This window comes from Humulus lupulus, chromosome X (genome assembly GCF_963169125.1).
Source record: "Humulus lupulus chromosome X, drHumLupu1.1, whole genome shotgun sequence".
Classification (NCBI taxonomy): Eukaryota; Viridiplantae; Streptophyta; class Magnoliopsida; order Rosales; family Cannabaceae; genus Humulus; species Humulus lupulus.
Window position 1 is genome coordinate 34071104 of NC_084802.1, and position 13138 is coordinate 34084241.

At 37.0% G+C, this 13138-nt stretch overlaps 1 protein-coding gene across 1 annotated transcript; it reads right to left on the reverse strand.

The window, feature by feature from the left end:
- Positions 1–5021: 5021 nt before the first annotated feature.
- LOC133807182 (MLO-like protein 1) lies at positions 5022–9654 on the reverse strand. The gene is made up of 12 exons (XM_062245352.1): positions 9033–9654; positions 8778–8894; positions 8620–8680; positions 8426–8532; positions 7729–7803; positions 7528–7616; positions 7344–7393; positions 6608–6648; positions 5964–6173; positions 5795–5862; positions 5630–5690; positions 5022–5525 (listed from the first exon to the last, which is right to left on the reverse strand). The coding sequence occupies exons 1-12, from the start codon at positions 9438–9440 to the stop codon at positions 5274–5276; spliced, it is 1539 nt and encodes a 512-aa protein (XP_062101336.1). The 5' UTR covers positions 9441–9654; the 3' UTR covers positions 5022–5273.
- Between the last annotated feature and the right edge of the window lie 3484 nt (positions 9655–13138).

Consider the following 13138-nt stretch of genomic DNA (forward strand, 5'->3'; position numbering starts at 1 on the left):
TGCTCTCCGCTATGCGGGCGCTCCCGACAATATTTGTTCATCGAAGCACTGGGGTGCAAAGACCTTTCCCGTCTGGCTTGCCCTGCGGCATACCGGGGCCTAGCATCCCGCGGCTGTGTCCCTTGTGGATTGGTCGGGTGGCCCTATCCTGGGACGGGGCGCACCTTCTCTTTCCTAGGGAGCGGCCGGGGACGAGTCCCGACCCTCTGGACGGGGGGATTTTTCCCCCGGCCTTCTTTTTCTCCCGGTCCGGGTTTCCTGGGTCTGGCTCAGGAAACTGCTCCGGGGGAGGGGTCGGCCTCACATCTTCGGGGGCTCCGGTTCTGGCCTGCGGAGCAGGCTGTTGCGCTCTTGGAGGCGGGCCAGCTGGGAGACTGGTCGCCGAACCCTGCTCGACTATGAATGCCTGTAGGGCTTGGAGGGACTCTTGCATGCCAAGATGCCTCCGCCTGCTTAGTAATCCTGGCTTCCTGGTCCAGGACTTGCTGCCTCAGTCTAGTCACCTCCAGATCCTCCTGGTTGGGGTCCACTCCTGGGATCTCGGGATCCTCAGCTTCGTCATGGTATTCCCCCTCATTCCCCTCCTCTTCTTCGTAATAGTCCTCCTTGTACTCTGTTCCACCTTCGTAGTCTTGTGACTCGTCAGGGTGGGACGTCTGACGAGGAGCCTCCTCGGGTGGACTTTGAGGAAGAGGTTGGGGGGGCAGTGGCTCTCCATTGCCCTGTTCTGGGTTAGTAGGGTCTAAAGTGGTGTGTCTTGTATTCACCATTGTTGTAGAGGTTTGATGTCAACACTAGCTTTCTCAGGCTCTCAATGAAAGCACCAAAATGTTTACCGAGATTTTCAGAAACTATAATAATAAAATATAAGAGAGATTAAGAGAAAGGGTTTAGAGGCTATAAGCAAGATTTTTACGTGGTTGGGGCATTAACGAGCCTTAGTCCACGAGACAGTTGTATTAGAACTTTGAGAGTCTACAACAATGGGGCTTTCTCTTGGTTTTAGCAGAGCAACAGTATGCATGCCAAAAAAAAGGGTCCTTCTCCAGTGCTTTATTACATGTATTTATAGGTTCACAGGAGCACCTGGGGTGGGCCGGGCTGACCCGGGCCCAATAAAGACATAAATATTGCTGGCTTCTCTATCGGAAGCCCAATACAGAATAAATAAAACATCAAAGAAAAATGCTAACTTGAGCCCATTGGGCCAGCCCAAATCGTAACTATCATCCGACAAATTGGAGCTTTTAGTCTGGACATTTCGAATTACGAGATGGACTCAGGGGACAAGATCGGTCAGAGCAGTGGCGGCACAGGTCTGAACCAGCGGCGTACAATCTCGAGGTGGCCTTTTCTGTAGGTGAAACGTGGGGACAACTCCCACGCTTTGCAGGGCGGAGTCAGGGTCATGGACGCTTTATCCTGCCAAACTCGGGGACTCGACCCGGGTTTGTTTACCCTTGTCCCTCTCCGTTTCCCATGAGCCCATATCATCCACCAGGAGCTGGGATCATTTACCAGGCTTCCGGACCGTTCGTACCGATCCCGACTGTTACCCCAGCCAGTTGAACCGTCTCCCAGATGACCGTCACGGACAATACTTCCCGGACGCCTTCTGGGCCTCGCCCAGAATTGGGCTGTCGATATCCACCCTGCTCCTTGCCAAATGGGCCTGGACTGGGCCCGTCCTCAATTGGGCAGTTAGTGGGCTTGGAACGCGGTCCCAGGCCCACGACAGGAAACGGGGATAACAGACACCAATTTGTCATAATTAATAAATTTACTCAAAATTCTATTTTCTACTCTAAATTTCACATCTTAGTAAAATTATCCAAAATTGACACAACAATTTTGACAATCCTAATTGATAATTAAATCAATTAATCGAGACTATCTAGATGATTTAATCAAAGACATTGTGAGGACCATGGACCCATGAATTCAAGCTCTAATAAGTTACTGTAAAATTATTATAGAATAATTTTACTACCTTATTAATTTATCGTGACTCCACTAAAGACTCGTAATTGCACTCTTGAACTCATAGAACACTTTACACTTAAAGTAAATACGTTATCCATTGTTACAACCATAATTTTTCATTCAATCCTCTATAGATGATCTACAACTGAGTCGGGTACAAATTATCGTTTTATCCCTCATTGTATTTTATCCTAAAATAGCACTAAGTTTCTTGTAAATGATATTTCCGTGAACTTTAATCACATTAATAAGTACTCAATCATTTAACTCGTTGAACTAAGCTATAAGGTGATATTCATTTCACTTCTTGCAGGAAGCTATAGATGTTCATATCTATAATTAGCACTCCCACTCAATTATCCTACCAAGTCCCCAAGATGTTAATATGGACTAGTCAGTAAGATAAGCTGGTAACGAATAAATCAAATGACTTGAATAACCACTTAGAATTGAGATTGAGTTAACCTATGATCAAATTTATGATATGACTATATTAGATAATAACAGTACATTTACTTATCTATCTAAAGTCAGTATTGGTCTAGTCCGATGTAACAAATACATTCGATCTTATCTACTTTGCTAATGTTCTGGAAATAACATAACACTACAATGTGTAAGTAGATCATATCGTAAATTGGCAAGTTAGTGTAAATCATGTGCACTGACTAATCTTATGACTAACTTATTTTGAACATATAAGCATATTTATTTTCCACTGTGATTAGGTCACTATAAATATGATTAGTTATATGCTCGAGATTTAATAGAAGTTTATATTAAACAAATAATCATGAAAATAAAACATGTGAGCAAAGTGGTTGACCAAATCAAAAATGATTTATATTCTTTTATTGATAATAAAATAAGATTACAAATAAATTGAGTTTTTAATTAGGGCATTAAACATTAGTAAATTGCCTATTACATGTCATTCAAAAATGGTCTTTTATAGGATTTTGAGGAAGAATGATCCATCTTGAAGTGGGAATGAAGAAGGATTTTGTGATTACCTCGTTATGTTTAAGTTAATCAACTATGTTTTTGGGTTTTCTTTCTTCAAAATTTTCTCTATCAATTATTAAATAAAAAGAAACCAGACCCGTTTTTGGCTAAGCTTATTTAAGCTTTCAGAATTAAATATATATATATATATATATATATTGGAAGTCTTGGAGTAAAAAAAAAAAAAAAAATTATAAAGATTTTTCTGAAGATGATGGGGTCCCCTAGCCTCTCTTGGTCGCTTGCCAGAACTCCACTGTTCACATTACGATTTATGGCTTTTACGTTGGTATTTGGTAGTGTTGGGTTGTTTTGCAGTCAAGAGATGACGAATATGTTGAGGGGAGTGGTGACAGTGGTCGACGATGGTGATGGACAACATGTTTGCATCTTCCATTTAAGTCAACTTCTTATATTGTTTTGTTGTTGCACCTTACTTGTAGTTAGGTTGTTGATCTCCCTTTTCTTGTTTTTGTTGTGTGTTTTATTTTCTCTCTAAAATTTATCTTAGTGTCAATAATAATATTTTTGTTCATCATTTATTGGTATACTTAAATTTCAATAGGTTTATTAGTTTGTGGAACCTCAGAGAAAAACAGAGAGAGCAAACGAGTGTTTCTTTTATTATAAAAAATAAGCAAAAGGTATTGATTACATAATGGGGTGCAAACGAGATCAAGATATGAGTAACAACTGAATTACATAACTGATTAATTGATTAGTTGAAGAGTGTACTCTTTTTCTTTTTAAGAGTTTTTGATCTTATTCCAGACGTGTATTTTTATCTTGATCATTTCTTTCTAGTATTATCTTTTTGACTTATAATAGACTCACTGTTACCATTGAAAGAAATTTCTATTAATTTAAAAAAAAAAAAATTAAATAAAAATCTTTATATTATAGTTATCCAAACACAAAAAAATTACCTAAAACTTATACTTATCATTTGCTTTCAATCAACCAAATGATCATAAAGTGTTCATGTACTTTAGAAAAAGAAAATACAAAATCTAAATAAAGAATTTCGAAGGCTCACGCCACAGAAAGCAAGGGAAAAACTATATATTAAAAATCAACTAAGTAGACCTATCTACAAAATCATTTATAACAGGAGAGAAAATTCAGAATACCAATCAGTTATTCATCTAATCTAGAAAGGGAAAAAACATGAGAAAAAAAGAGTCCAAGTAAAGCAACACAATTTTCATTAATGTAGATGTGTGGGACTTGAAAATCTATATGAGACAGCAAATGAAAACAATTGTATCAGTCTTGCTTCATATTTCAAGAGACATCAACACTGCCGTTGAAAATAATGTTAATTACAAAAGTAGAATATTTTTCCAGCCAAATCGGCATCATAAATGAGCGCAAAGAATTCAATTTTGAAAATAAAATCCATATCAAGACATGTATAATTTTATTAAAAGTGTGACAAGATAAAAAAAAATTATTAACACATGTAACTTAGACTAATGAAAATTCTTTACATTCTTTGTTCATTTTTAATGTCTCAATTCATGATGCATAAATAAATTCACGACGCTTCATTTAAAATATTTGAACAAAAATAATAAAATTGAATAATTAATTTGATTATTACCAATTTTAAATGATTTTTTATACATTTATCAGTTGAACATGAATTGAGACATTAAAATTAGATGGAATATCTGATTCACTATAGACACCATCTATATTAACTTAAGATACTAATAACAATTAAATCCATTTTTATATATAATATCTAATGTACGTCATTTTGCTATATATATAAAAATTTAAAAACCAAACATAAGTTTGCCATTCTGCCAAACTACTGAGTATGGACCATAAATTAATGAGCATTGTTACGAGCATAAGACCACCATAAAAATTTGGAGAGTTTGGGCTTTATTTGTATGAATTTGGAGTATAGGAATTCTTTTAGCATTTTTTTTTTCCATAAGAAAACACCTATTCAAAATTCAGTTACCAAAAGTACTAACCATGATCATATGAACAAAGAGAGAGAAAGAAGCATGAAAAGATCAGGAGTCTTAATTTCTCTTATGTATTATATAAGATGATATAATATATTGATCAAGGTTTGTGTCATGCCTATAAAAGGCTTAGATACAATCCCACACAGCCATATAATATATGACAGGAAAAACAATCAAATTTCTAAACCCAGCACAGTTACAAAGTGGCAACTAGTAGTATAACCTAAGGGTAGACATATGTCGTCAGTGAAAATAAGATAAGAGGCCAGAGACCTGACATGTTGAGCAATCGAAAAGTGATCACTTAGAGCCATCGTTTTGCTCTGGATTTGATGCTTTGTGCACAAGTCTTTCCAACTGAATTCCCACAGATGTAGAGCCGGTATCAGAACTTGGTTGACCAGGAGTAGAGCCTGACCCCGGGCCTGAGCCAGCACCAGAACCAACAATGGCTGCTTTTAAACCCTTTTTTTTCTTGACCTTCTGAGCCCAATTAACAATTCCTACTTGCATGCGCTCTTCAAATATTGCTTTCTTGTAAGAAGTTCCCATCTTCAGATCATTCCACAAGATTTTACTATGGTCAGCATTTTAATAAAATCCCTATTTTCCTGTTAGAACTCATTAAATTATAGTTCAACACCATCTGAACGCACCTGTGTGACAATTGCATAGAGTGGGAGCGTGCTGTAACTACAGAGCACCTGAATGAACACCCTAAAGCAAAACATGGTAAAAATAAAATATAAAATAAACATTTATACTTCGAAGTGATGGTTAAAAAAATTCTGTAATGAGAATATAGATACAATTGCTTTTACCCAATGACAAGTCTTGGAACAATGTAACGAATGTGTCCCATTATACATGAGTTAAATGAATATTGAACCTAGATACGTAGAAAAGCAGATAAGTTTGTGTTAGTCACAATACCAATTTGTTCTTTTTTCTAGAAGTAGAGGCAGAGTGGTGGAATAGAAAACAGCTTACCAATATCCAGAAGAAAAACGCAATCTCAAAGGAATTTTGGAAAAGGATGAAATGAATTAAGAAGAGGACAATCTGGGGGCGACGAAACCAAAAGTGTTCATCTGATGGCTGAACTACTAGATCTCCTTCTATTGCTACATGTTTCTCAGCAACTTCATGCGCCAACTGAGTAATGACATGCTCCAGTTTAGTGCCCACAGCAAGTAGAAGCTGTTTAAAAAAACATGAAGGTAAGTGGATTACAAGGAAAAATAAAACGAGTAATTGTGATATGCATATCACAACAGCAAGAGGCACTCATGATATCATGCATATCAGCTAAGAATTGAAGATGGGAAGTACTACCTAAAAAACACCTGTTTAGGTGCAAATTTCTACCACGACTCAACACTCTACATTTATAAGTACATGTTGTTCAATTTATTCTAAATTTGGTTTCCTTCTTAGCTGTCCATTTGCTTGTTTACAAAATTGTGTTAATTTTTTTCTTCCTGATTCTCCCTCTGTATTATTTCTTTCTCCCTGGTCATCCATCAGTATGATACTTAAAAAGTGAAATGAATTATTGAGACCTTGCAAGTACAATGAAACAAGCATGCGTACAAGAATCACAAATTAGATGGTATAATCTCAATACAACTCACAAAGAAAGGAATGAATGCTATCCAGAAATATGTGTGCCAGCCTGCAAAAATAACACATTGTTCAGAAAAGCTTAGTCCTCCAACCACAAAACATCAACAAAAAAAGACTAATTTATTCCATACAACAAAGAAGTTTAATACACACTGATCTTTTCAATAGATAATAAATGATCAAGGAGATTTTAGATCCCAATTGAATTATAATAAGATAACATTAGTTAATCGTCATCAGTTATACGTAAAATTATGTTTTATGTAAATTAATTTTAAGCAAAACAAATTATAAGTAAAATAAATTTCTTGGCAAGAAAAGAAAAGGAAGATACATTTGCAATCAGGCGAGCATGATCACTTGTTCATTGCAAATGTATATTAGGAGATTACTTGTTAAAGTTTTATTAATGTCACCATAGAAAAGAAAAAATAATAGTCCAAGCTGATGTACAATCAAAGTGGAGGCAGAGTAAGGCATTGAAAACAAAAAATATAACTAATTTCACTGGAAAATGTTGTACCTAAAGATGCTACTGCCAATGAAACTTTTTCTTACTAACTGTATTTTAAACTATACTTTGAGTGTCAACTTTAAGTAAAAGCACCAAAGAGATCACATAATTGACGTTTAAAGCAAAGAACCTAAACTCATTAAGGGATACTACTACTGAAAACAATCTAATATCATTTAGATCCAGGGTTATGATCGTCCAATCATAAACTAGAGACAAAAGCATCTTACCATTAACATTCAGCAACAAGAAGATGACCACAAAAACCCAAAGGTACCAACTGCAGCCAAAAAAGCTAAATGGTCAATCTAGGAGAGCCATACAGTAAAGTTTATAAGAATTAGACAAATAGATATACGGAAAAACAAGCATATATATCAAATATCACAAAATACATTGTCAGCCAACACTTGCCTAATTCCAACAACTTTCTTGAAATCATCTTCAAGGGCACGTATCATGTATTTATGAAAATTAAACTTAGGATTCCCCCTGCAGTGAGTCTGGAATACATATATAACAAAAGCATAAACACCTTTTAGTGTAAAAAAAAAAATAATTGACAGAACATTCTAGTAATTTACAAGTAAAAAGAAAACTCCAATTAAATCTTACCATGATGAATCCTAACCGCATGGTCGCATAATCTGATTTGGTCACAGATGCATAAAATTGCTTGACAAAAGAATGCTGGACACAAGGGGAGAAAAAGTCAAAATCATGGTCCAATGATGTCCTGCTTTCAATTTTAAAATTAGCTCCTTAAAAGGTCGCACAGAAACGTCCTTCTACTTTTCATGTGAAGAAGACAATCTCCAAAGACTCTGTATAATTGGAGTGCTTCTCACGTTTCTTAACTAAGCAATAGCGTTCTTAATTAGTTCTGTCATAGATTACCGGTCATACTTTTAAAAGCCTCTTTTGTACATGCATATATCACAAACATTTCTAGTTGTGGCAGTAGTCATATTTATCTCAACCAATTAGTGGGGAACAGATTTGAAGAAGAAAATTAAGATAAATGTTCAACTTAAGCCGATTTCCAAGTGAAAAAAGAAACAGTGTCAAAACCTTGATATGGTCTTCCTTGGCAAAGAAACACACACAACCAATCATATGTTTATGAGTTTAAATATAAAAACGGTAGATGCAAAAATGGAGTCAGTCAAAACAAAAGACAAAAAGTGGAATAGAAGAAGAATAAAATAATATAAAGAAAAGAAGAAAACTACACCATAAGAATAATCCTAATTAGCTAGCTTGGTGAATTTAGCACTTGTCTATTAAACGTGCAAATAAAAGAGTTACTTACCAGCCAGCCTAGCAGAGCTGAGTCTTTACCAAAACCCAGAAAGTGCTCCTTAATAAAAGTATGTTGATGGACGCTTGTAACCTTTCTCTTTGACTTTGACTTAAGAACTGCAGTTAAGCGATTCACATGTTGGAAGAAATACAGCCAAGAAAATTTTCTATGATATTGTCAAGAGTGGTACCAAGAATACTTACCTTGTTCAGTGTCATAGTTCTCTTTTGCAATAGAATCCTCCCAACGTTTCCATTGACGTATCTAGTCGTGTAGAAATCATTTTTATAAACGAAAGTAGCAGTATAAAAGAGAGAGGGAGGGACAGAAAGAAGCATGTGAATTTGGAAGATTATCTCACCTTTGCTCCTCCAAACACAACAGTAAGAACACAGAAGGTAACATGGACAATGGCTAGGACGAAAATAAAGATATGCAAATGGTGCAATGCTTCCACAGATAAAAGGGGTACTTTTTTCTGCAAGAAGAAAGTGAAACTCTTTGAAAAGATTGAATTTTTGTTCAAGTACAGTAGTTAAGAATGAATGAGTGAGGCCAAAAAAAGAAAAAGAGGAAAGAAAAAAAAAAGACACGGTTAGATTAGATTAGATCAGACCTTGTGAGCGCAATAACCCAAATGGGCAGATGCGGTTTCTTCAAGAAGGCGTCTGAAAGAGCCGCCGGAGATGTGGTGAGAGGTTGAAGAAGACGAATTGGTCGCTTCCTCGTGAGGGCGCTTACAAGGGAGGAGATTGTCGACCAAAGAAGCGGGGACGCAAAACTTGGAAATTGTGTTCTGCGAAACAGTGAGGAGAAGCGAAATGAATCCCAAAAGCATCAACTCCTCCTTGATTTTCTGCAAGGCCTCGTAGAGAGGTTTCTGGTTCTTATTATTCAAAACCTGACCGAGATAGTGGAGAAGACGCTCCGCCGCGAGAGAGATCGCGACGATGACAGAGCAGACGACGGCGACGATCCATGTCGGAGTGTACTCCAAGGACTCACCCTCTCCACCGCCACTCATTCCGATTCGATTCGATTCAGATGGATTCTTCTTCAGTTGCTTCCAGTACGGTCTCTAACTCTCATTCACTCAATGCCACTGAAGCGTCCTCTTCTAGTTCCACTCCACTCACTGCTCACCACTTTCTTTCTGGGAGAGTAAAGGTTATTCGTTTTAGATTGATAACATTTTCCAAACAAAACCCAAAACTACAAAATTACAAAATTGAAAGATTATTATTTTTATTTTTTAATAATCCGGAGTTCACAGACTCCTCATATTTTTTTTTGTTGACTTATGTTACTAAATATGATTGGTCCTTTTCATATCTTTTTATTTGTAAAAATTATAATCACGGACGATTAACTGTATATGTAACTATTGAAAAAAGCAAATTTCAGAAGCATTTAATATGGCTTTATCTTCTATGATAGTTTAGCGAAAAGGAGAGTATTAATTGATTTGAATTGAAAACTATTATTATAAAAGGATACACCAAAAGATATTGTACACCATAAGAAGCTATATTATATAATGAAAAAAAGAATAGCAAAAGTCAAAGAAAGAATTAATAACATATTGTCAGGTTTAATGGGTCAGAGACTAATGTACCCATATATGTGCTGATGTTAACATCAACGTGGATTAGTTGGTGTGTGAAGATTTTTTTTTTATATATAATATTTAGAGCATGATTGACGTTAATATTAAAAAACTGTCTTTGTTTTTTTAAGACAAAAATGTTTTGGCATTACAATATTTAAGATATGAAAAAAAAAGAAAAAAAAATCTTTTAACATTATTTTATGTCTCCTCATTCAAATAATTTTAATTTTTTTAAATTTTTATTTGCTTAAATTAATTTTTTAAATAATAAATATAATTTAAATGAGTTGGACTAATCAAATCCCGCCATGTGTGCACTTTAAGTCTGGGTACTAACGGAAATACCATTTTGTTGACGGAATGAATTATTAGCAAAAAAAAAAAAGAAAAAAGATTTGGGTATTAAAATGTAATTGTTGACTAGTTTTTTCGCTAACAGCTAATAATTAAAAATTGAGACAAAGATTTTTGCATGGTTCAGGTTGTGAATCAATCCTACTCCACGAGTCAATTGTATTTAGGATGCTAAAAACTTGCAAATGTCAAGTTCTTATGAAGATTTACATGCAGCGTATAGGTGTGCTTTGAAAGTAAGAAATGGAATTTGGGGATCCTTTACAAAGTGTGTCATAGCCATATTTATAGATGGTTGGGGCAATTAATTCCCTAATGATAACTAATTACAAGTATTCTCCCCTAATGGGGACTTAAATACATAATACATGGAAATTATTCCAATAAATGAGCTGGTGGGCCCCTTCATATCTCAGTGGGCCCAATACGAGGTATTCCAGTCCATTGCTTTATCGAGCAACACGCTTCTAACAGTGTCAGGAGGGCAGCAACACATTTTCCCATGACAAGCGGCGTCGGGAGATATCATACTTGTCGCTTGTACGGGATCGACACCACGATCTGTGTAATAGTAATTGTCAGATGGCTGCTTGTGGTCTAAGGTCACTGTGCTTGACACTTGACAGTCATTCTCCATGTCCTGGGGAGGCTTCTCGCAGACCTGGAGGAAATGAAAGGAGGAGACGACCTTGTAATAAAACTTGGAGTTTTATCTTGGAACATGGTTCTCGGGAAGTAGCGTTTCCACGAGAACATACTCCTCCGGTGGTGGTGAACTATGGTTGAAGGTTGGGCTTACCTCCTGTGGAGCCTAAAGCAAGCTCCAGGGGACTTAATCAGCTTCCGTGGAATCCTAATTCCTCTTAATGCGTGTCACGTGTCGTCTAGTGAAAACACGGGCAACATTTGCCCCCCAAATCTTCATTCGTCCTCGGGAAGTGGAGACTTTAATTGGGAGGAGTTATTTTTGGGGGACGTACTTGGGCCAAGATGGCTGGGCCTCCCCGAGTCCTGACATTTCAAAAAAGGTGATGCCATGTGTCGGCTCCTTACTGATGGGTCCATCAATCGATGTCATTTAAAGATGGGTCTTTTTAGTGCCCAAGACATCTATTCTGTACTCGAGACGTCATTTCACCTTTTTGAGTATGATTCGTGCCTTGATAAGTGTGACCGTTGAATCGAGCTCGAGTACCTACTCTCTGGGTGATCAACGGCTGAGGTTGAGTTGCTTTTTGCCCACACCTGTTGGTATATATCTGAAGGTTTGCCTCCATTCCCCTCACTTTTGCATTTCAAAATTTTCAATCCAGAGCCTAAGAACTCTCAATCGCAGAACCCACTTCTCAATCCCAAACATTCTTCATCTTCGATTCTGGCATGTTGGAAGAAATACTGGTATTTTTATGTAAAACAAATGCAATACCTGCACGTTCAAACTCGTATAAGCACCTATCGATGTTGTAACGCCTTACTACCTTAGAACCGTTATCATGTGATTTATAAATGTGCCATTAGCTCGCTAATCGAGGTTTTAGGTTGAAAATTGTGATTAAATCAAAATAAAGACTCATTTGACGAACATTAATTATAAAAGATTTGGACATTCATTAAAGTCATAAAAGTTACACATTGGGATCCCAAAATACTGTTTTTAAAAATGTATTACAATTCAAAAGTTAAGATACAATCGACCTAAGCAACACAACCAACCGTTTACAGCATATTCCTCAAAACAACCCTGCCTGTGGTAGACAGGTAGGCCGAATATGTACACGCCGCGCCATGCTCTCCAACTCATGGTTGGTCGACCTTTCCCTTGCCCTTACCTACACCATAGAGCACCCGTGAGCTGAGGCCCAACAAGAAAACTCAACACATAGCATATCACAATTCAATCCAGTACTAAACAACTTAAATAGATAGCAGATTAAACATATAGCAGTCTATGCCGACCCAGGTTGTAACGCCCTAGATAGCCAGGACAGTCACACTATGTGCTTTAAATAATGCTTAACTCGCTAAACGAGTCTTCAGGCCATAAACGTGCATCTAGGTATTATTAATGGCCAGGGTTAAAATTTCGGTCAAAAGGAATGAATATTTTATTAAAAACGTTAAACTGTACATGAGATCCCATAAAAGTGTTTACAAATTTGTTTACAATCCAAAATGGTCATTACAATTCAAAAGTTACAATTCGCCGACCTAAGTGGCAAAAATAGGGTTAAACCCTAGTTCCCCTTAAACACCTTGGTCGTGGTGGTCAAGCGGCCGCATGTGTACACGTCGCCACCTACCACTCAAGGCTGGGTAAGCTTTTCTTTCCCTTTACCTACACCACATAGCACCCGTGAGCCAAGACTCAACAAGAAAACTTATTATTGCATGTATACAAGTATTAATAAATGATCATGAAATAATTCTAGGGCCCGCAGTCCTAATCATATGATCGTGGAGTTATTCTGGGGTCTTGTGCCCTGAATAGATGATGGTGAAGTCATCCTGGGGTCCTGCGCCCTGAATAGATGACTTTTAAGTCATCCTGGGGACCTGTGCCCTAAGCCATATGACCATCAAGTCACCTGGGCCTTTTAGCCCTGGCTCTGAGTAACTAGCCATAGACTAACCAAGCGCTTTAGTTTTCTTCGACCATAGGGTCGGATGAGCGTATAATGCTCTGTTGATTGGATCTAATTATATCGACCAGCGCTCGCTGCGCTATTGCCACTCTTGACTCATAAGTCAATACCATACGA